The sequence below is a fragment of the Cygnus olor genome, chromosome 2 (genome assembly GCF_009769625.2).
Source record: "Cygnus olor isolate bCygOlo1 chromosome 2, bCygOlo1.pri.v2, whole genome shotgun sequence".
NCBI classification, from domain to species: domain Eukaryota; kingdom Metazoa; phylum Chordata; class Aves; order Anseriformes; family Anatidae; genus Cygnus; species Cygnus olor.
The window spans coordinates 137,973,966-137,998,245 of record NC_049170.1 but is presented as its reverse complement, the minus strand read 5'-3'; the positions used below and the strand labels follow the sequence as shown (position 1 = coordinate 137,998,245).

General features: G+C 38.3%; 1 protein-coding gene across 1 annotated transcript in view; it reads left to right on the top strand.

The window, feature by feature from the left end:
* The window catches only part of STK3 (serine/threonine kinase 3), a 141,047-nt gene that overhangs the window by 47,608 nt on the left and 69,159 nt on the right, over positions 1-24,280 (top strand). The window contains exons 7-8 of the mRNA XM_040548595.1: positions 18,208-18,345; positions 20,831-20,956. Coding sequence (XP_040404529.1) covers positions 18,208-18,345; positions 20,831-20,956 — 264 coding nt within the window. The remainder of the gene's footprint in view (positions 1-18,207; positions 18,346-20,830; positions 20,957-24,280) is intronic.

Genomic DNA, 24,280 nt, shown 5'->3' with positions numbered 1-24,280 from the left:
CAATTTACAGCCTGATGTTAGGCTACACACATAGGATTCCAGAGGGAAGATATGAGCCCGTATGTGGCTCTAAATACCATGATAGAGGAAAGACTGTTCCAGAAAACTTTAAGGGCCAAGAAAGATGTAGATATTGTAGGTACAGTCATGGCACTCCTAATGCAAAGTTGTATGATGACTTCTGGTTTATATCAGTATATTGTTTTGGTATGGATGAGTGCACTGTATGTCTGGAATCCACATGTACGCTGTGCTATTCCTGTCCTTGCAAAAGGATGCCACTATCTTCCATCTCCCATCAACAACACCAGAAACTGTCAACATCAGAGCTCTGCTGTGGCCTGAGGACATCGCTCTTGTTGGTCAGATGTACATATGATCTCTTTTATGAGAGGAACGTTGCCAAAAGAAAGATGCAAGAAGTCAAGGGAGGTTCAAGTCACTATGAAAGTGTGTGGCCACTATGCTTACTTTCTATCTTTTCATCTCGGATTTATACAGTAACGTAATATTTCTCAGGATCAGCTTCTGACAGTTTTCAGACAGTAGATCTGGGGCAATGTTTCAAGACTTACCCTTTGAGACTAGGGACTTGCCATAGTATGTCTTTTTTTTTTTTTTTGCATTGGAGAAAAGCAAAGAAAGTAACAATTTTCCCTATTCTGTGCCAGGCCTTGTTTTCAGATTTTTTATCATTTCTCCCTTTATTGGTTCCACTGAGGTAGTGTTTTAATTCGGTCATCATGCTATGTTTGTGTGCTAGGAGTTCTGGTCAGCTAAGAAGTGTGTTAGAGCATGCCTGAGATATTCCCTTACCTCCCCAGTCTGCTTGGATTCTGTCAGTGCAGATAGGTGGTCTTTGCCTTAAGTTGTTGATCCGTTTGCTGAGGCTTAGAGATCAGTGTGTCCTTCTGAAATGTGATTCAGATTCACAGGGGTAGCATATGCATGGTTCTGCTTCAGATACTCCTGAGGAGCCTGTACCCATTGTACTTTCAGCATCAGGGAGACAAGATCTTTCTGTATTCTTTGTGAATAGATCCCCATTTCTTTCTCCAGTTCTAGGGTGCTAAAGTAAGGAAAGTTTTTTCTCACTTAAGCTATGTGATGTGGCAGGTACATAATTTCAGCTTTGTAAGTGGAGAAGGTATTTTGTATCTTGTCCCTAATCACAATTAGAGTTGATTAAGAGTACAGTAAACTTCTTTTTCTTGTACTGAGAAATTCTGCTCTGCAGTAGCATCAAAGGCTGATGCTGAAGTCTGAAGGCACCAGGGCAGGAACAGCCACATGCTCCAGTACAGGGTAGGGCCTGCCCAGCTGGAAAGCAGCTTGGCAGAAAAGGGTTTGGGGATCCTTGTGGACACCAAATTGAATATGAGCCACTGACACCTTTGTTGACATGAACAATGAGATTGAGTACACTCTCAGCAAGTCTGCTGATGACACCAAGCTGTGTGGTGCAGTCGACACACTGGAGGGAGGGGCTGCCAGCCAGAGGGACCTGGGCAGGCCTGAGAGGTGGGCCTCTGTGAGCCTCGTGAGGTTCAACAAGGCCAAGTACAAGGTCCTGAATCTGGACCCGGGGCAATCCCAAGGACAAATACAGGTTGGGAGGAGAATGGGTTGAGAGCAGCCCTGAGGAGAAGGACCTGGGGGTGTTGGTTGACGAGAAGCTCAACATGAGCCAGCAGTGTGTGCTTGCAGCCCAGAAAGCCAACTGTATCCTGAGCTGCATCAAAAGCAGCGTGGCCAGCAGGGTGAGGGAAGTGATTGTCCCCCTCCACTCTGCTCTGAGACCTCACCTGGAGCTCTGTGCTCAACTCTGGGGCCCCCAGCGCAAGGAGGACATGGGGCTTTTGGGGTGAGTCCAGAGGAGGGCTACAGGGATGCTCAGAGCGCTGGAGCACCTCTCCTACAAAGACAGGCTGAGGGAGCTGGGGTTGTTCAACCTGGAGAAGAGGAGGCTCTGGGGAGACCTTACAGCGGCCTTCCAGTGCCTAAAGGGGGCTACGGGAAAGCTGGGGAGGGACTCTTTGTCAGGGAGTGTAGTGACAGGACAAGGGGGAATGGCTTTAAACTAAAAGAGGATACGTTTAGATTAGATATAAGGAAGAAATTCTTCACTCTGAGGGTGTGAGGCCCTGGCACAGGTTGCCCAGAGAAGCTGTGGATGCCCCATCCCTGGAGGTGCTCAAGGCCAGGCTGGATGGGGCCCTGGGCAACCTGGTCTGGTGGGAGGTGTCCCTGGGTGGAACCAGATGGCTTCCAGAGGTTCCTGCCAGCCTCAGCCACTCTGTGATTCTGTGGCGTCTCTCAGAAATTCTTTTGAGTTTATAGCCATTTGCTTCCATCTATGCCTTTTAATATAATCCTCCTTTTTGTTGACCTTTGATCTGCAAAAAGAAATGCAATATTTCAGTTAATTTTCTTACTCTTGCTGCAGTCTTTCACTAGGATTAAGCTATTGTTTTCTTACATTGGGAAGTTAACCAGCTGATGTTTTTCCAGAACTGCGTGCATCCCACAGCTAACGTTGTAGATGTCAGGCATGCTTTATTTTCCTATTTGCCTGTCAAGTTCTTTTGCTTCTATTGTCTCTGCTGTAGGAAACTCTTTAAATACTGTTTTCTCAAGCTGAGGACCATCGTGTTGGATAGAGGCATTTCTGTGAAGCTGTTTGAGTGGAGTGAATGAATACGTACAATTAGAGAGAAAGAGAGAGGTGAGATCTTCAGTATTTTCAAAGCATATCTTTCTCAGATCTGCAAAACCTTTGCTTGGTAGATCTGTGCGTTTGTTGCAAAAACTTGGTGCTATTCAGAGGCTGCTCAAAGCGAGATAACTCTTGGCAAGATGCTCTTTGAGCTGCTTTTCATGTGAACTGTGTAGTTCGCTGGAAGTTGATTATTATTGCTGGAAGAGCCAGGAATATGAATATCAACATATCTGTTCAAGGATGAAGGAAGGCATTTATATGTAACTGTATACAGCTGCCATGTCTCCAAGAACCTCTGCAGTTGAGATTTCTTCCCTAGCCCTTCTGCCTTGAGGCCTTTTTGTAGAAACCTGGGACAAGCTGCTAGGAATTAAGGGTATGATATGGCCCATTTATGTGATATCAGTGTTTCTAGTCACTGGTTCAGCCATTGCTGTATTGTTTGCATATTTGAGTGATTACAACAGCCGCATTGCTGAACTGAAATTTTTCCAGTAACACAGGTTGTAAATTTGTTCCCTAAGCTGTTTGTGAAGGAATGTTATTTCTGTTTGTACCGACAGTAATGGAGCTTTGCTTTCGATTTTTTTCTCCTTAGTGTCAGTCACTTATGGAAGCTATGATAAGCATCTTTGAATGGAACAAAATGCAACAGGCTAGATGAGACCCTTAGAAAAGTTAAGAAAATGTGATTAATAAGTAGAGTGTTTGGACAAGGCAGTACAACACTGAGCATGGTTCAGAACCAAAACCTATAAAACTTTGTCACTGCTGAAATGAAATATTCTAGGTTAAATAATTTGGGAATCTTAATAAATGCCTGCTTTTCATTATTTTTTTTATATTCTCCCTTCATATTTGTTTAAAACTTGGTTTAAGCAAAGAAATTTGGAGGTCAATTCCTCCTACTACAAACCTTCTATCTCAGTGTCTGTATTCTTCTGGCTTCAAAATTTTACATTTTTAAATTTTTGAAAATTTTCTTGATTAAATTCTTACAAATTTTTCTTAATTCACTTTTTTTAGTACTGTAGAGTGACATCATGTGAATGCAACTAAGGAGTTTATCTGCTCGAACTCTGTTATTTCCCTTAGGATGTAGAGTATTGTGAAGATAATGACCAGGTTTGGAGATCAGTAATGGCATCTAATTAGTGCGTATTGCACCATGGTCTGCTTTCTGTATTGGGTGAAGTTTGTTAAAAAGATAGTGGGTCATGTTGGGAGAAAGTAAAGATGGATAGAAACGCCTTGAGATGTTGCAAATAATAACCAACTCGCATCATTCAGTGCAGAGCAGAATAAGCAACTAACTGGACTACTATTTTTAAATACTTGTTACTTTTAACAGTTGATACTACTATTTCAGAAGTGTAAAACTTTTGAAAAAAGCATGTCAAATTCAGAAATGGGTAGAAACAATAGCATTGATAGATTTACAGTCAGTTACAGTATGTCTAACTTGGTGTTTTATTTAGTAGTGCAGGTTTTAGTTATTTTATAGCTAGTGGTTTTGTCAGAATAATCTCTGCCTTTGATCATGAATAAGACATTAACAAAGACATATTGTTTATTTGCTTCTTGGAGATAAGCTTGAGGATTTTCCTACCCCTCTGGAACTAGTTTCTCTGCATTATCAGTAAAGGTTATTGTATGGCTAATTACATGTCAGTTCAGGTTGATTTAAGAATACAAATGTTATTGCAGAAATAGAAGAGGCTTAGACAATTATTATTTTTAGTGTTCACCAAATCTCCAGGGCTATGTTTTTCTTTTTTACTGCGGTAAGCTCAAATGAGCAGGCTTGAAAAGGTTAGTTAGCCACTTGGGATATTAAAAATAAAGTGGAAACTACATTGTTTGTAGTTTTTATAATATTAAAAATGCATTAAAAAAATGAGTAGAGAAAGAGGAAACAGCAAACTTATGGTGAGTCTGTTCCTGTCTATCACCTACTGGGGGAGCGGGAAGAGATGGCTTTTAAATGAGTACATCCAAATGTGAGAAATCCAGAAGGCGTGCAGGAAAAATAAGTAGTTTTTAGCTTCAGTTCTGTGTTTTGATGTTAGTCAAAACGTAATTCAAGCAATTGTATTCTGTAGCCACTGTATGACCTACCCAGCGGCAATCAGCCCCCCCTCCCCCTTTTTTTAAGCTAATTGGCCAATGTTTAGTTTACTAAATGTCATCTGGACTCAGTAAAAAGCAAGTGACCTGCATTGAATTAGTGTAATTGTAGTACAAACAGAACATCTCATAGTTTTGGTCTTATACAGGAAAAGAGAAAGTTGGAAAGATTTTTTCAGTTTGATAAATAAAACTGAAAATATGGGGAGCCAACTTTTGGCTCATAGTTCATTTTACCTGTTAGTGGCTTACCTCTTAGAAATAAAAAATGGCATTTGGATTTTGTGTGTGTGTTTTCTCTTTGGAACTTTGGCCCCTCTGGAAGAATCTTCCTTAGGTTGTATTGTCTGTGAGTCAATGACGACTGGTCATTGATCATGACCAGTCGTTACCAATGCAAATTTCATCAGAGGCATTGCCATTTCAGAAAGATAATTTTTTTGATTACTGTCCAGGATTTGGTGTTTTATTTTATCTCTGTTGTGACTGATTTGGTAGTATCAATTTTGATTGGTGTTACATGGTTCATACTTTCTGCTCTCTGTTCAGAAAGCAATGCTTGCATCCAAAATAACCAAGTGCCATCAAGTATCAGTTCCAATTGTATATTTGAATTTTTAACTTTGACTTTGCTCTTTTAGTTGCATTATTCAGTTTGGCTTTAAAAGGTGATATTTTAAAATGTCAGATGAGCGTAATTGTATAAGTAATATTGTGTCTTGATTCTACTTCTACTATCATTTGGTGATTCTACTTCTCATTTGGTGATTCAAATGTCCAGATTGTACTTCGTTAGGCCTACTACAGCTTGTATCTGCATCATGGCCTACAGAGTAGGGGGGGGAAAACTCAAAACCTGCATGGATGCCATCCTGTGCAGTGTGCTCTAGGTGATCCTGCTCAGCAGGGGGGTTGGGCTGGATGATCTTCAGAGGTCCCTTCCAACCTCAGCCATTTTGTGATTCTGTGATTCTATGCACTAGCAACTGCATTCCCTTACAGAAAAGGATGTAGATAACATTTACACTAATGTAAAAATGAAATTAAGTGGCCACAGTGTAAATGGTATTTCTGTGAAACTAGCTAAGGGTTCCAATGTTCTCTCCAATAGGTAAGGAGGATAACGGTGTTCTCTGTACATAGGTAGTATCTGGGAAGACCACACTTCTGAATCTTGTGTTCTCCCAGTACTGTGTTAGTGGTCCACAGACAGGAGAAGGTGCTTTCCGCCTTTACTTGAAGGAAGATGGAGCTTTGAGACATAAGGAGGTAGTGTTCAGTTACTAGTTACTAGTAGTAACATGACTCCTAGTAGTATTACTGCTAGGTAGTGTTCAGTTGCTAGTGTTCCAGTCATAGACTACAAAATCTTCTGTAATTAATTAGACGCTTCCATTATTTCAGTGGATTGTGGGTGTTTAATATCTGGAGTCTTGTAGTTCAATTTTTGTTCGTAGTTGGAACACTGCAAATGAATAAGTCGTTTCTCCTTGTGATAAAGCAAAAATTGATCCCAAACACCTGTTGGTTGTCATTCATGAAAGAAGTAGTAGGAAACAGCAAATGCTATTTCAAGAATTGCTCCTTAGTGTTTTACATTTCTTCTGTTGAGTGTGGTCATTCTGTTTGCCTATGTGGGTTGCCCTAACATGATGATCTTCCTTTGCTGTTAACAACATCACCTTTGGAGATCCTCGTGAGCAGTCAGCCACTGTAGCTTTCACAGTCACAGTGTGCAGGTCATTTTTCTAGCAAGGTTTTCTACTGGTTGTGACATGGCTAGTTTCAATGACTGCTTTCTTCTGTGTTATGTGTAACTTCTTGAAGTATTGACTCTTAGATCTAGGTCCTTATGTAATCGATGTACAATCAGAAGCCAAGGAGCTGTTCCAGGGAGAGAAAACAATCTGAAGGACTAGTTGCATATGGAGTGTTGCGAAGACTTTTTTTCTTTCACTTCATCGTTGTGTAATGCACCATTCTGCTGAATTTGTAAGTTAGATGTGGGGAAAATAGCATGTCTCTTCAGGCTTTGTTGTGTGAACATTTAGGGAATGTATACGGATGGTTTGTGTGGACACAGGGTGAATGGGAAGGTGGTGGTGGCAAAGCTTTTCCAATCACATGCACAAATTTTCATTGTGCCATTCTGAAGCTGTTTTGTGTGTGATTTTTGGTAGAATACAGTTAATTTCAGTTAATTTAAAACTTTCCTACTTTCTAATCTGAATATTTTTTGCTGAAACTTTAACTCATTAGCTCTTTGTTCTGTTCCTTACAGACTTGAAGAATATTGTTTTTCCCCCTTTAAAGTGGCATTTAACATGTTGGAGACATTATCATGTTTCACACTATAGTCACCTCCTCTTTAGTCTAAGCAATCCTAATTCGTTCAAGCTTTACTTGCAGATTGTGGTTTTTTTAAATATCTAAGCATTCTAGTGGCTCTCTTTTGGACCATGTTCAGTTGGTGCGCATCTCTCCAAAAGTGTGATGCCTTAAAACTGAACACAATACTACTGCTGGAGGTCTAACGTGTCTTAAACAAAGAACAACTACTGCATATTTCTTGAATGTCTTCTGTTGTTACTACTGTGTGTGGTTATGGCAGAAGTTTCACGTTTACTGGCCAGCCAATTTACTGCAGCTTTTTCTCACAAATATAAGTTACTCACTTTTTGACTCCTCTATTAGTAAATAAAACTGCAAATGCAGTTTTTCCACTTCATGTCTTGGTGAATGTTAATGTATTTCTGGATGTAATCACTGCCTCATTTTCTGGGAAACTATGGAAAAGACTGTGGGAAGAAAAGAAAAGATTCTGTTATTAAAGTAAACTATATTGTTGTGGTTTTCTTGGATGGAAAGTAAATTTTTTAGTCTGGATAACAGAATTGATGTAATGCCTTTAAGGCAATGCATTATAGGCAATACACCACTATGTCTGTGAACTTCAAAATACTACTGAATCAGCAGTAGAAGGAAACTATAGTGAAACAAGAACAAATTAATCGAAAGAATATTCCCTGGATTTAGTTTCTTGTACTTTGAGAACAATTCCCATGTTTTGTGACTGATAAGAAACAAGTTGTTCAGGTTCAATGCTGAAAAATACTACTTGTTCGTGTTCCGTAGTCATGTTCCTAGACCTCTCAGATTCTGTGCAAATTGGAATTTAAGTGGTAGCAAGATGCTTCTATCCAAGAGAGGTACTCAGAACTCATTAAGGCACCTTCTTGCTCTTTGGTTTCCTGGGCACTGGTGTGCCTGTGAAATATCCTTTAGGCAGTGAGTTGTCTGGCTCTTGAGTAAGGTCTGCCCTCATGGAGAATCTGATCTGAGAGGCTCTTAAATGAAGCTAAAGTTATGGTAGGACCCAGAATTGCCTGCTCTGAGGTGGAGCTGGCTCGGTCTCTGTTAGGCTGATTTTCTCACGAAGAGCTGGTGATGCTTGACATGATCAAAAGGAAGTTTGTTCCTATACGCTATATTTAAAAATACATTATTTTACGAGTCTTCATCAAGTAAAAATTGAATTAGATTAGACCACTACATGAGATATTTCTTTCAATCTAGAGGCAACTTGTTTAATGCCAGTTTCTTTTGTCCTGCCTTAAAGGAAAAAAAAGAGGAAAAGGTGGTGGTGGGGGAAAACACAACAACAAAACCCAACCTACCAAACCCCTCTTCCCACCCTTGAAAAGACCTCTAAAAACATGTACATCCTCCCTCCTTCTGCTGCTAGTTAAGTGTATCTTGCTCGGTCAGTGTTGAGACAGTGTACTTTTCAGAATGATAATAAATGAATTTGTGGCTCATTTTGAGTTTTCCTTTTGGTGAGTGGAATTGTTGGACATGCTATCGAATCCTTTCATAGACAATGACTGCTTCAGCTTCTTTCAGGTGATTAAAACTGAGGGCTTTTGCATGACTTGTGGACTTTTTTTGTCGTGTTTTGTGGTAGTGTTCGATGTATTATTATTATTATTATTTTAAATCACCGTGAGTTTTTTTTTGTCCTGCACACTGCAAAAACGTGTGGACTTATAATTACTGGTGATGTGATCTTTCAGTAAAATGTGTCAATAAAAAAAATCTATGAAATATTAAGTAGTTATGTGGTTTTGTACTTATTTTTGAATTATTCACAAGTTACTTATATTTCTCTGAAAAATCCTTTACATGGTGTTTTTTAATATATATTCGAAACCTCTAGATGCCTGGGGTAGTTTAAGGAAAAAATCTTGAGTAGCTTGGAATGACTTTGTTTTCAGTGAATGTCTTCACTTTAAAAGTTGTGTAATTTGGTTTACTTAAAAACAAACAAATGAAAAACCACAACCAAGTGTTAGTGCGTAGTCAGAAACCTTCATTAGATTATGGATATTTTGATGCTTTATTTTTCATTTCTACAAACTTTGAAAAGACATCTATTGCACTGCTTTACAGACTTGCTATCTTACATTGCAGGGGAGAACACTGAGGGTCAGATTGCTGTTTCTTCTGTTGCAGCTTCACTGGCTTCAGTGAGTTCGTAGCATTGCAGGTGAAATGGAAACTTAACGTTACTTCTGAAAAAAAAAAAAAAAAGAAAGGAAATGGGAGGATGAAATTCACATGAAGGGCAGATTTCACGAATATTTTGTACTGAAGAGTTGGGTTCAGGAAATTGAGCCCTGCTGAATTGGATGGAAAAAATCTTTAACTATGCCATTTTAAAATACAAGATGGAAAGCTGGGACAAGATAATGGCTGAAAAACCTGCAGGCAAAAGTCATGAAAACTTCCCCATATCGTGGGAAAATATTTAACTACGTCGCCTGGAGAAAAGACCTGGGTAGGTCTGCTGGACTTGAAGGGAGAATAAGAAGAATAATCAAGCAACAAAATAAGGCTATTGGAGATAAACAAAGTTGTTTCTTGGCATACAACCTAGTTAAGTACTTCATTGAGTTGCTTCCAGATCTCTTTGGATAGTAAAAGTGGTAATTTAAGAGATCAAAAATTAAAAACAAAAACAACAAAAAAGAACGACAGCAAAAACCCTGGATAAATTAGAGAGTTAACTGGCAGTTGAACAGTAAGCTGAGGGCATATTTCTGGGAAAGGATTGGTGGTAATAAATATTTTTATTACTCAGCAGAAAAAAGGATTTGAATAATGGGCACATACGTAGGTGGCACAGTCCTTTATATGAATTAGCAGTGGGAACTTCCTCTTGTTACTGCTAATTGGATAACAGCCAGTGTAATGAATGCTGCCTTTCAAGCACGCTGATGCAGGTTTGTCTCAGGATATGCTAAAACATAAATCCCATGACATGTCATAACTTCAAAAAAAAAATAATTGCTTGTATGAGTGAGCTTGTTTACAAACAAAAGAACTAACCCCTGGTCTGGATTAACCTGTGGTTTTTACAATGGTGACTATGTCAAGTTGTCACCAAACAAATTATCTGTAGTATTCTTTTGAAACTGAAAGCAAACTTTTTTAAGTGTCACCTTCAAGTAGAAAGAATTTATTTTAGTTGTGAGTCTTTTGCAGCAGCTGTTGTGTGATGATGTTATCAAGGTGAAGGTTGATTCTCTTCAGTGGGTTTACAATTGCACCTGCTATTGCAAAATGTCTGAGATCGCTATCTTTACATTCTTGACCTATTGTAACGCTGTCAAAATGTTATGAACTTAACAGCAATAATAAATATACAGGTCAATGTGTGTCTTATCTTTCAGTAACCCATCTTTGTTGTTAATCATGTGATTATTCTTTTCATTATTTGTCTTTTTGCTGTGTTTATTACTTTATTGCTTTACATCTTAAATGCATCATACTTTGCTTTGAACAGCAAAGGTCATCTTTCCAGAGAAGCCATTCCAGTGAATGGCTGTTAAACCACTGGTAACAGCTGTGGTGTGTTCTTCCTTTTCTTTTTCCCTTCGGAGTTTTCATTTTTTGTTTGTATTAATAATGCTACTGGTGTTAATATGTGAGGTGTCTGTCATGTTTCCATAAAATAAATGGAATATCGTTTTCACTGTATGTAGCTGTTGAATGTTCTATATGGTGGTTAATACAAATGTTACGTGTGTTCCGTATGTTGTATTCCCCACCCTTAGTATTAAAAATTCTGTATTATTGTTTGTCCAGAATGTCTCTGGACTAAATCTCCGCCTACTCCTCACGTGCTTGGGGACTGTGTTTGTAATTCTACCTCTGCTTCACTGGGAGCTTGGAGAGGCAGGCAGGTATGCCAGCACCCTGTTCCGAGTTTCTTGTTCAGTTTGATGAATTGCCAGTGCCAACTCTGTGAAGAAAGTGACTTTTTGAATGAATAGTGGTAGAAATCTTCAAGTTCTTGCTTAATGTTGGAATTGCAGTCTTGCTGGAAGTATTTATTTTTTTTAAAAAATGTTTTGCACTGTCCCTTTTTTAAGCTTTGTGAAAGGGGAGAACTTTCCCTTCTGTTAAGATTATCCGGCTTTCAGAAGAATTTAACTGCTGTTTATTTCAGATGGGATTTCAAAACATTTTTCTTTTGATACTTCATTATTAATGTTGACTGAAAGATAATTTACTGTATACTTTGTGTTTGGTAGGTGGACCAATTCATGTATTAGTACTCTGAAATGTCACATATTAGTAACAGTCCTCCCATTTTATTTATAGTGTTTTTCCTTGCTTTATCAGCTTTCAGCCAGTTCAGCAGAGCGAATGAGACCTCAAAAGATACTGCTAAGAAAATGTAAGGTGTTGGTGAACTCAACCAGCAAGATCCCAGCACAGTGTAGCATGTTAGCTCCTGTCTGTCTGCTTCAGACTGCAGGCCCAGAGTGAACACGGGCAAGAGTTTGACAAGCTAAGAAAAATCATGATAAACGGCAAGCAACAAAATCTAGAATAACAGTTGATATTTCACAGCAAGGACCTGCAAATAACAATAATGTGATGTCCTAGAAGGTGTTCTCTACCCTGCTGGAAGTCAGGAATGGCACAGAGGTGCTAGGCCGCATGTGGTGTTGAGCTCAGGGTGGGCACAGTCGTGTCTGTAGAACAGGGACATGGAGTCACAACATAGAGTGGCACAGCCTGAGCCAGCAGGGGGAACTGGAGCTGAACCTCCAGGACTTACTTCCACTTGGACCTTCAGGGGCTACCTTGACTTGATGAGCCTATGAAGGGTATTCCCAGGAGGTCTGACTGATACATCTGCTCCTCGGATTGTCACTGGGACAGGCTGGCAGGTGGCAAGCGCTCTGTCTGTTTAGCTCTGTGGAGACACAAGTGTCTCAAAGTACCAAAAGCGTTGCTACTACAGTCATGTAGCTGTTGTTAATTTGTGGCTAATAGCTGCTTGAGGGAGAGGCTCAATGAGCTGATGTTCTGATGTGTAATAGCTTAATTTTTCCAAGTCCTGCTGTGTTTCTAGGAAAAAAAACCAAAACCTCAACAAACTGTTGGCATCTTCAGGCTGTGGTCTTTGTTCCCATTTGCTGTCCAGCAAAGACAATGGTTAAAGAATTCAGAAGCAAGTAGGGGACCTGTGTGAAGGTCTTGCTCTCTCAAGTTTGACGTCCTGCATAGCAGAGCCATCTACACGTCAGCTTTCGGGGCGGAGGTGAACATGCAAACTTACATGCTAATTTCTGAAATGATTTTTTAAATATGTATACCACCATGCCCTAATCAACAATCATCATGGCTAATTCTGATTTTGATAGGGAACTTTTTTTTTTTTTACTGATATGCTCCAAGTAACTTTACTGAGAAGAATATATGTTTATAAATGGAGAACATCATCTTTGATAGCTTAAAACAAGAGTGTTTTTTTTGGCTAAGGTATTGAAAAAGCAGTTGTCCTCTGGGTGGCTGGATCAGTCTGGAGTGGTTATCTACTGAAGATACATTCAGAAGATGTTTTTTATGACACGGGTTTGGAAAAGTGTTAGTGATAAATTAAGAAAATAATATTTACTTGAAAGCTTTAGCATTTCTCTGCTCTTTAAGTCAGGGTAAATTGTTATTCAGCTTTTCTTGTGCAAAACTGAAGTGCGTACTTTTCTTCAGTGTAATTCTTCAAGCAATATCTGTTTGAAGTAGGAGAGGCAGTGAAAATGAAGAAAATGACATTGCACGAGCCGCTGGATGCACAGTTTTGATTTGAGTAGTTCATCTCAATCTCTAGTTCATGCTGCTCTGCCACTGAGGTCAATAAATAGCAGTGCTCAGGGGAGGGTGTGTGTAATGGGGTAAATGAGAATTGGTATATGGCTGAGGAAAAGAACAATTAAAAATTGCTATGAGGTACTGTAGTGACACACAAAGATAAGCTTTTCAAACACTTGGAATCAATCACACATTCAGATTCCAGTTAGGGATTTTATCAAAATCGGGGGATACTGAAAATCGGTTTGGATCATCTATCTGGGAACAAGACCTATTTGTAATTCTGGGCAAAAGAGGGTGAGTATGCTAGGTCTCCAACAACTGTGTTTGTGGGCTGAAGGAAGGTAGCAATTAGGATGCTTCTAATAATTAAATTAAATGTACACTGAAACAGAACAGGAACCAACTTCCTTGTTGTTAAACACACAATGGGTTGTTCAGTAAACTTGTTTTTCACTGTTGCCGAGTTTTTGCCAAAACAAATAGAAAAGCTGAGCAAAGCAAAACCCATGCAGGACCTGCAATTACCTCTCCCTTCTTGTCCATGCTGTTGCTTCATTTCTAGGCAATTGTTGAATTGAATAATCAGTCATGTTTTAGTAGCCTTTTTGAAGCCCGTTCAAGAGGGGAAACAAGTTCTAGGACATAAATCACAAGTTTTTTTTCCAGCTGATTATTTGTTTCTAAAACCAATAAAATGTTGCACTGTTTAATATATATAATCCTCTTCTCAGCCTTCAATAGTATTTTGTAATCTGAAGTGTGCTGCTGTGTTTAAATGTATGTTGGAGTCTACTTTGTGCAGGTGATTGATAACCATGTATAATTGTGGTGCCCAAAACTATGGATTCACAAACCACCAGTGGATGTCTTGTATCCTATCCTTACCCTGTTTCTTAAAAATTAAATGAATAAATAAATAAAAAAAGCATCACTGCAGATGCTAGCTGTGCTACTTCACAACAAGAAAATGATAAAATTACTGCAATCTAAAAATGTTTGCTTATCCTTCAGTGGCATAAATGAAATAGAGCAAATAACAGTAACAGGAAATCAAAAGCCTTTATTACAAGTCACTGAAGTAAGTGATAGAGATAAGTTATTCTAGGAGCTTTTTTTTTTAAAAAAAAAAAAAAGTACCTCTACCACAATTGGTAGATCAATTACTGTTGATTACTTAATGTGGTTTTGGGCTGTGTGAAATAGAGATGGATTGCCCTGACTGACTGACGGGAGGAACGAGCTGCAAGGATTTTCTGATTAGGGAATTCCAAATGCAATGTATGACGATATCATTTTTCTTTTGGCATTGCCTAATTCATCTCATTACACTTTCACGCCAATAAAAATTGTCCATAAGAGAACCTTCACGAACGAAATGTTTGCAGCCTGGCTTTATTTTAAAATGCTGGGCCCTTTAAGAATAATAAAAAGAAAATTATATGCTGACTCGCTCATTTCTGCTCTCACTAGAGACTTGGCCCTCTGTCCAACGTTCAGCTTAACTGCAGCAGCTGGTTAGTGGGCAGATGAGTGCTTCCAGAGTAAGTTGGGCAATGGCTCTGGTAGAAACTGGGTTATGTTGCCTAGTGCCCAGAGCTGGCCACTGAAAGCTGCCCTAGATGATGTCTTGTCTCTTCAGCACAGCACTTCCAATGCCCCTCTGGCGCTATTCTCTTGTCATCTATTATATTGTTGTATATATTGTATTCATCTGGTTTCACCAAGGGGCGTAGAACTTGTCCCAGAGCTCCATGTTAAAGACGATGCAGAATAGAGTTGTGCTTGAGGCTTAGGATGGGCAAGGGTAGTTCAGGACAAATAGAGCATCAGGTCTCTGTTAGACAGGCAAAGACAAACACAGGTAAAGCCAGCATGGTCCCTAAGGCCTGAGTTTTGATGTTTCACAGCTTAGAGATTTATTTAAAGGATGACTAAATGGTTAAAACTGAAGATTGAGACTTCTTCAATCCCACTGCCTTGACAATATTTGACGCATTACTTGAGTAAGGCTTGCCAGCCTGCCTCAGGTACACAGGGCAATGTGAAAAGCGATGTTGAACGTGGGAGAGAGAAGAATTAACCCTGTTCCTTTCTTCACGGAAAGGGTTGTGAGGCATTGGAATAGGCTGTCCAGGGAAGTGGTTCGGTCACTGTTCCTGGAGGTCTTTAAGAGACGTTTAGATGTTGAGCTTAGTGATATGGTTTAGTGGAGGACTTGTTAGTGTTAGGTCAGAGGTTGGACTAAGTGATCTTGGAGGTCTCTTCCAACCTAGATGATTCTGTGATTAGTATGTCAGAGCCCTGTCTGTGGAACAATTTCCTCTGATGTGTCCTGCAGTTGGTGCTGTGGTGCTGCCAGGAGTGGCTCTAAGGTGGATGGAAGGATGCCTTAAGTGCTAGCTGGTGCCACAGCGGTGGAATCTATCTATTTATTTAGACCATTAAGTACCTAAATAATAATAGCTGTAGAAAACTTTTAGAGAAAATTATAGGTGGAACGGAAGCAAGAAATTGCTACAGGTAACACTTTAGGAGAGCAAAGGAAGCAGAGAAACATAGGATAAGATGAAAGAAGAATGTAAGAAAGAAGTGAAATATCTTACTTTTATTTTAAAATAGGATGGAGTTCTGTTAGGATAGAAAAGATGTATTTGACAAGAAGCGAAAGCAAAAAGTAAGGAATAAATTCCTGTTAGATAAGAATTTTGGTTTTATTCCAGGAGGTCTGGGACTAGCTTTATAATTCTCTGGTGGTTGCTTTGCAAGTTCCTTGGAAAGAAACAGAAGTAAAGAGAAGCTAAATTGTAGATTGTTTTGAAGGAGAAAGGGAGCTTAACTTTTATGCACAGAAGCACACAAGCCAGTATTAGGAAGTAAAGGGGCAAGGTGGAATTGAAGGTGACATCCAACATTTCAGGGTAGTTAAGAAAAGGGAGCAATGAGAGAAGTTCGCACTAGCAAGTGCATGACCTAATTAGCACGCTGGACTACACATTTGGAAGAACTAGTTTCTATGCTTTCTTGTATTACAAAATTTTAATGCAATCCAGTTTTTTTTTTAGATAACACAGCTCATATCACATATCGAGATTTTAAAAAAGTCTGCAGTTTAAGCATTAAATAAGTATACATGTTTCTGAAGTAGGCACTTTCAGCAAATGTACAAAGCATAAATGTCGTCTTAGGACTCTAGCTTTGAGTATCTCCCCTTGAAACTTTTATTGCTTGCTATAAAAGAATGATTCATTATTTCTGACTTGTCATTGTCCTTTTGTAAGGTATTAAGAAGTCAGTTCTTTGTTATAGTTCTTTGCTGCTGTATAGTTGGTCAAAATAGTTTCCTGGAAAACTTCTTTCTTTCTGCACGTTTGAGCTCAATACAACTCCAGAGCTACTCTCTTATATGCTGAGACAGGTCAATGTTTATTGTCAAATAGGAGGTATACGTTTTGACACCCCACAAACAAGTCACCAGTTCTCTGTCATAGCTGTGTGCTTTCAATAGCTACTGAACAGCTAGCGGAGCTAGCTGTTACGAGTAGCTATAGATAAGATTAAAATCATCAGTTCAGAGTTCAGAGGAATCATTACTCTCAAGGACAGGAGCAGCTGAATTTGTTCTACGCTGCTTTACCAGAAGCACTTCATTTGTACTGGCAGTCTTGTATCATGAATAAGTAATTATGGCCAATGGCAAAGTAATAGAGTGCTACTTCTTCTGAGTTCGTTCACCGGCTTGGCAAGGCTGTCCACTGACAATATGAAGCTATTGTAGCATACATCTTAATTTATTACATAAAATGCCTAGATTTGGTCCTGTAATGTTTGCATTAGGCAGTGTTAGATAGTGAAATAAGTTTTGTACGTGTTCGAGTATTTGAATTAAAATAAAGTATTCGATACTGAAATAATTCATCAAGATACAATAAATAATTGTATCATTCTGTATGGGTCCTGCCTTTCTTCAGCATACGTGAAGAATTTTAGAAAAAGGATTTTGAAAAAGTTAAACCCACTTTGAAGACCAGTCAAGCTTCTCAAGAAGCTATGGATACAATATTGGGAAGCTTTCTCTTCCTTCTCCCCATGTTTCAAATGGTTTGAAGCTTCTGCTGCCTCTACTATGTTAATGGTGTGCATATTTAATTTTTTTTGCACTTTTCACTTTTCCACTGAGTATGTAATTCTGTCTATGCTTGTAGAGAGAAACAGATGAAGGACTGCAGGCTTACAAAGCTTCCGCTTCCTTTCACTTTTGAAAACGTGACAAAACTGTGCCTGCTGTTAGGAGGAGGAGAAAATGTTCATTTCTGTCAGTAGACCTGGTTTTCAATACGTGTCTTGCTGTCATGTGTAAATCTTCTGAAGTGATGCTGTATGCATTTGGTATTACATATGGAAGTTCAAAATTTCCAGTTATCTTACAGTGGTCTGTCATAAAACAAATGGTACAATTTATCCAGCTTTAAGAGGGATTTCTTTATATATGTATGCACACACGCACATACATGTTTATATATATATATAAAATGAATCTTTTTTTTCTAATTGAAGAATTCGGGTATGGTTCTCAACAGTGTGGAATTTTATTTGTAGGTAAAATGCTGCCTTTTCAATTTCAAGTAAAATCTGATAGCTAATAGGCAAGTTACTTGATTATTTTTGTCATCATTTAGGCCTTAGGTCTTACAGCACTTGTTTCAAAAGCATATTAGGAAAAGCAAATTTTAAAATTACAACCAAATGATAATGGATGCAGAAGTGAATGGTAGTCCTACCAACTCTCCTGAGCAATTCTCATGTAAAATGAAATGCAGCTAAGAGATGAGAAGGTGAACTTGGCTTTTCACAGTGACTTTCTTGTGTCTGTTTAAATGAGCAGTACCATTATTTCTACAAAGAAATTTCAAAAGAACAAAATCATCTCTCGAGACTGATAAACAATAGATAAAATGGAGAGTGATGTGCTCAGTGGGATACAGTTTAAATAGAAAAATCTAATGGGAAGTAGCTACATTAGTAGCAGATGGATTTGCTTCCTGAATCTCAATCTGAGTGGAAATCCTAGCCTACATAAAATTTGTTTTCCAGATTCTTAACCTGATAAGGAAGGTGGATAAAGCAATTTATTTCCTTGGCTTCAGTGCTGTGATAATGTGTTTTGTTTAACTTGCTATTGTTTGCTTTTTATCTAGGCTATTTTTATGATTCCTACAAATCCTCCTCCAACCTTTCGGAAGCCAGAGCTCTGGTCTGATGAATTCACAGATTTTGTGAAGAAATGTTTAGTGAAAAATCCCGAACAAAGAGCTACAGCAACACAGCTGCTACAGGTCAGTATTTAAGTTTCTGAGGAAATGCAAGTTTTATGGTGTTTTTTCCCCTCTGGTTTTAAATCAGAACTGAAAAATTTCTAAGAGCAAGCCTTATTTTAGCTATTATGCCTTATTTCTTTTCTGTTTCTTGGCCTTTTCCTTCAGCTCCTGTATCATTTTATTTTTCCTTTGTTGCTTCTAAACAATAAATTGCTTATTATACTGTTTAGGGCTGTTTCTTGCTATTAAAATTGTATTCTTGTTTGGTGGGTAAAGGCCTTCAGTAGATCTCAGGGTTTAGGCACGTGTTAAGTAAAGGAACTGAGCCCAGGTGACCCCTCAGTGTGGACCACCCATGGAGTATACTCAATCTGCCCTTTTGGTTATGTCAAATTAAACAAGACAGGTTGTTCTGTGCCCTAGAAGGGTCTGATGCAGATGGACAGTGTAAGAAGTTTGTTCTTGGGCTGAGTTACCCCAGTTTTTAAATTGGAGCTGCAATAGGCAGCGTGGACCTATGCGCCAGGTCACTTGCTGAACTGCTTAGTGCTTGGAAATTTAACAGTTGTTTTGTTTTGGCACTGAAGTATAAATGAAACAGATAAATTTCTAAGAAGTACAGAAATGAAACAGGAGGGACTGATCTATCAAGGAAGACTAAGTATTGTGAAATCTACATCATTTTACAAGGGCTGCACATGTTGGTGTATGGGGGACAGAGAAAACATGAAGACAAGTTTCTTCCTTTGGCCCTTTATTTGTGTTATCCCCTGCCTTCGGTGCTGCCATAGTCAGCCTTCAAATAACTAAGGGAAAACATGCCTGTCTGTGTGTTGTAAAACAAAGGTAATGAACTGGGGGGGGGGGGGGGGGAACCCAGCATTAACAAAAAAACCAAGATGTGTCAATTTCTAGAAAAACTATAATAGGTTCTTGATGATTGAAATGGAATCTAAAAATTCTTGTAAATAAGCTTTCATTGCTAACGAGACAAGTGAAAAATGTTACTCCTTTTACTTTCCTGATTACTAATTCATTAAGCTTCTTCCTTTACACTTTTCACTGCTATTGGTAAATATTATTCTTGATTTTCTTTACCTGTCTATATAAGAATCTGATCTTCTGAAACTTCTGCTTTTAAGACAATTGTGATAGATTTATTAATTCTTTAAGTTGGATGTTGGTCTTTTTAAAATTTAAATCAGTCAACTCCTCTACAAGGAATAACATAAAAAATTTTCAAAGTAGTTTCCAGTAATAACTTAGTAAATTTATAAGTCATGGTATGAAGTATTTTATTTTTCACACCGTGAGAACACCACGTAGAGTGGAAGGACAGTAAAAATTGGAACTTTGTGATTTTTTAGTATGATGACAGTATTTGAGACCTTAAAGATTAGAAATTCATATGGTTAACTGATGGCTGGCATCTGGATAAAACAGACTTGCATTAGTGCACACAAGTAACAAAAAAGCGTCAGTGCTACTTTTCCCAAATACTTACTGGCCGGAGAACCAAGTACTGCGTTCATCACACGTAGGTGTTGCCTCTTCCCCAGCTGGACTGTGGACTGTGCGCGATGGAGCTGGAGGTGCTGTGGGCGTGTTGAAGGGATATGAGCAGGAACTCATAGTACTGCTTGTGGGGAAAGGTCACGGAGGAAAAAGGAGTGTAATTGGATTAATATATCAAAGGAGAAGATAGGTAAATAGGTACAGGACAACTGGATTCGTCAGTTATGTTCTTCACAGAACAATTTTTTAATGAAGTTTTAATTTCTGAAGCTTGGAGAGCTACTTTTTTCCTTGATTGCATTTTCATATGATGGTACAAAACCAGGATATTACTAACAGCAGGTGTTTACTAGGGAGTAAAATGAATGTAAATGGTATTGTTCACAGGTTGTCTTAAAGGAGGAACTGTTGCTTTAAATGGCCTTGAATTAGAATTAGTCCTCCTGCTAAAAGTAATGTATTTTGTTTTGCTTGTTCTACGTTTCAGCATCCTAGATGAAGAAATGTTTTATGACATACTAAAGTACAGGTTTGTTGAAGTAAGCAACAGCCACAGTTGCTCAGTTTACAGCCACTAATTTATGCTGTCAGCTTGTTAAGATTAATTAAATGCTGTAACTGAATATCTGAAAAAGTTTGTTTTTCTATGTCAGACAATCACCACTCTATTTATTTACTACTTAATGCACATTTCCTTTGGACAATTATGCCCTTAACTATAAAGCAGTTGTTTTATGATTACATTTCCCAAGGCTTGCTGTCTTTTCTTCATTTTTTTTTTTTAATATAAGGTAAGTAAAAGTAAAATCTTAGTTAGGAAGCAGCTAAAAGTTATCACAAGTTGTGTTAGTGCAGATTTTAATTACTGTGTGATGTGAAGTTTATCACATTTATCACTGAAGTCTGTGGTGTTGAGTAACACTTGCAATTAAATCTGAATCCAATCTGTTGTAATGATGTTATATAATTTCTTTTTTTTTTTTTCTAGCACACGTTTATAAAGAATGCAAAGCCTGTTTCAATTTTAAGGGACCTGATCACTGAAGCTATGGAGATAAAGGCAAAGCGACATGAGGAACAGCAGAGGGAACTAGAAGAGGAGGAAGAAAACTCGGTCTGTGATTCCACCCCCCCCCCCCCCCCCATAACCATCCATATTTTATAGATAAGTTACTGTTCTTTTTTGCCTGCTTCTTGTCCTTATATGTTCAAATACTTTTCTTTACTGTTTCTACCAGTTCTGTAGCCTGTGAGGTCTGAGTGTTCTACTCTTATTCATAATGAATAATGCTTCTGTGAGTAATGCTGTATGAGCCCCCTTTCAGCACTATTTCATGTGGTGCCCTAGTAAGTTTTAGGAGGTGGGAAAAGAAACCATGTCAACTTCAGCTGTTCAGACTAACATTAAAAAAATAAATACTGTTGGGGTCCCATATTCACACATGGGCTTTTAGGAAAATGCTATAATTTTCAGAAGTTCAGACTACCTAGCTTTTTTGTAACGTCTAATACACAAAATAGTTATTTATGAAGCACAATAAGTAGGTATTACAATACAGTTTAAATCAAGTTGTGCATATAAAGTGAAAATGGCAAAAACATTTAATTCCTCAGATGCTGCTGTTAGCATATGTTTGAGGTGAGAAGCAGGTCATGTGGTAAATAGATTGTATTTGTAATTATTTGGCAGTGTTGGAAATAAGCCAGTGTTCCTAGCATTATTTCTCTCCCTACGTGATTTATTTTAGGGCAGTCTTGTGCAATGCAGCACTATGTGCTTCAAAGAAGCCTATTGCCACACACACAATGAGAGCCAAGGTCATTGAGGAATAACACAGAGAAAAGATGGAGACTGGAATGTCAGTAGAAATCTTACAGCTTTGAGTAAACAAAAGAGAGCGGGGCAGCAATGCACTCTGCCCTATCCCAAATCATAGGATCTTTATGTATTATGGAGTGTTAGCTGATGATCTATATGTGGGAATACTTTTAAAACAAATACCGTGCAGTATTTCGTATCCTAATTTACAGTATGGTCTTTTGTTTGCTGGATGTCTGGTTGTTCTAAGGGTATATTCTAAGAATATATATATAGCTTGTCTTTTTTAAAGTTGGTTTACTCTGGATAGTATTTGCTTAGTAATAAATCAACCAGGGAAGGTTGGGAATTATTTTTCTACGTTAGGAAATGCTACTTGTGAGATGTGTGACTTGACATGCAGTGTTGATGTTCATTACTTAATATATAGAAGAGTTGACATCTGAAGAGACTGATTATTACAGATGTTAAAAGTTAATGTCATTACTAGCACGCTTTCCTCCCTGCTGTTGCCTTATGAATTGTGGACCTCAAACATTTGGGCATTGTTGATGCTTTATTGATGAACCCCAAGGTTTAGTGTAAGGACACCTCAAATATAGGGTTTGAGTAGTATTCTGCTGCCTCTGCTATGTTGCACTAGATAGGAGTTTTACCATGTACTTCTGTTGTTCGGTGAAGTGATAGATTATAAGTTTAAAAAGACAGTAAGACCCTGCTTGTCATTGTGTGTGAAAGAGAGGTGCATCAGATCTTGAAAATTACAAATATCTTTGGTAATCAGGGTTGAGACAGAAGCAGCTGTTCATTAAAAATAAGTGCAGTTGTTTTGTAGTCTATGAAATGTGAAGTTTATCTTTTTTTATTGATTGTATCAGAATTTCTAGGGACTGTAGTCATCCGCCAGTACATGAGCATCAGCATACTCTGAACCAGAGGACGGCATCTGCTTGAAAGAAATTGGTCTTAAGTATAAGGCAGAAGACTGGAGTGGGTAACAGGGAAGAACAGACAAGGAGATGCAGATTAGTTAGCATGGGAAGCTCTGGCATTAGCCTGCCTTGCTCCATCTTCTTTCAGGATCATGCTGTAGAGGAGTGTTAAAGGACAATAATGGCAGTCTTGCAGAGGGCTGGAGTCAATCCTTTCAGTAGTAGCAGGGGACCTGAGGAAATGATAAAGGCATTCGCTTTGAATTTGTTAGCTCACTTGTTAAGTGAGTCATGGAAGAGACCAATTTGAGGAGGAGTTGACTTCTGAGGACAGAATGAAATCACAGAACGGGAGAAGGCCACAAAGGGGTCCTCATCTGCTCAGAAAAGGAAGGCAGTCGAAAAATGAAAACTGAAGTATGACTTTATCATAATGAAACGCAGAAGTGGAGCGACATACAGCAGCAGACTAGGCTACACAAATAGTCTGAAGTCAAATTCATTGCGGGCTAAGGTAAATGAGGCTACCTTATGTTTATTACAGACCTTTGTATGCTTTTGAAGCTACCATAATTCATAAGATGTGTTTGCATTACCAGGGTAGTGTGATTGTGAGCTTAACTGTGTAGTTTTCCAGCAAAAGCCAGCATTGCTCGTGGTAGATAAAATGTCTTGTTTTTTTTTGTGTTTTTTTTTTGTTTGTTTTGTTTTTGTTTTTTGGTTTTGTTTTTTTGGAGTTAGTCTGTGTCATTCTTGTAAACTTCAGTAGGGGAAGGAACAGATCTCCTTTGAACTTGGGGAAAGTTTCAGACATAGAAGACCACATGCAAATGTAAAAAGATATCATAGTAAGTGGAGCAAACAAAAAGGACGTAATAGCTGGTGCTGCTGGCAGACTGGGAAATGACACTTGTCAATGATGATTTCTTCACCCCCCCCCTCCTCCCATTGATGGATAAATAAATTTCATTATTTCTGGCTGGTAATTATTCTGGAAAGGTTTTGTGCCTTTTTCCTCTTTAGCTTCATCAGATTTATCAGAGAAAACTTAAAAGCTACCATAGCTACTATAAGCTATTTACTACAGCAAAAATACCATGTAATAAATGAAAGGGTATCCAGGTATTTTTGCTGTAAGATTTATATTGAATCGTTCTTCAAAAGTTTGCATTTACCAAAAGATTAGTAAAAAGAGTTTTTAATCGTGTTTTGTTAAATATTTTGGTTTATGTTCTTCTGTGCTGTTGAGAGATATATTTCTTATGTCTTTGTATGGTTTTATGATTTTAAAAATAATCTGCGGTAAGGATTGTAAAGCAGTGATTAGGATGTAATTTTATTTTTGTTAAAATTGTTAATATGATATTTGTCAGTAGGCATAATCTTTGCTATCAGTAAACATATGTCTATATCCATTTTGTAATGTTTGGTAAGCCTCGAGTGAAAAAAGTTTGGAAATGCTTAATTTCATAGAAAAAGTGAAGTTATAGGTGAGTAAAAAAAGATTGCTGATGGTGAGGTGAGGAGGAGGGATTTCTTTATTGACAAATACAGTTAGTCGAAAGTCCATGTTAGGTAGTGACCTGCAAATAGTTTTCATACTGTCACAATACATGACTCATCTTGTTAAAAAATGGTTTTAATAATCACTCAGTTGTGACACTGACTTCCCAAATCTTGCCACTGA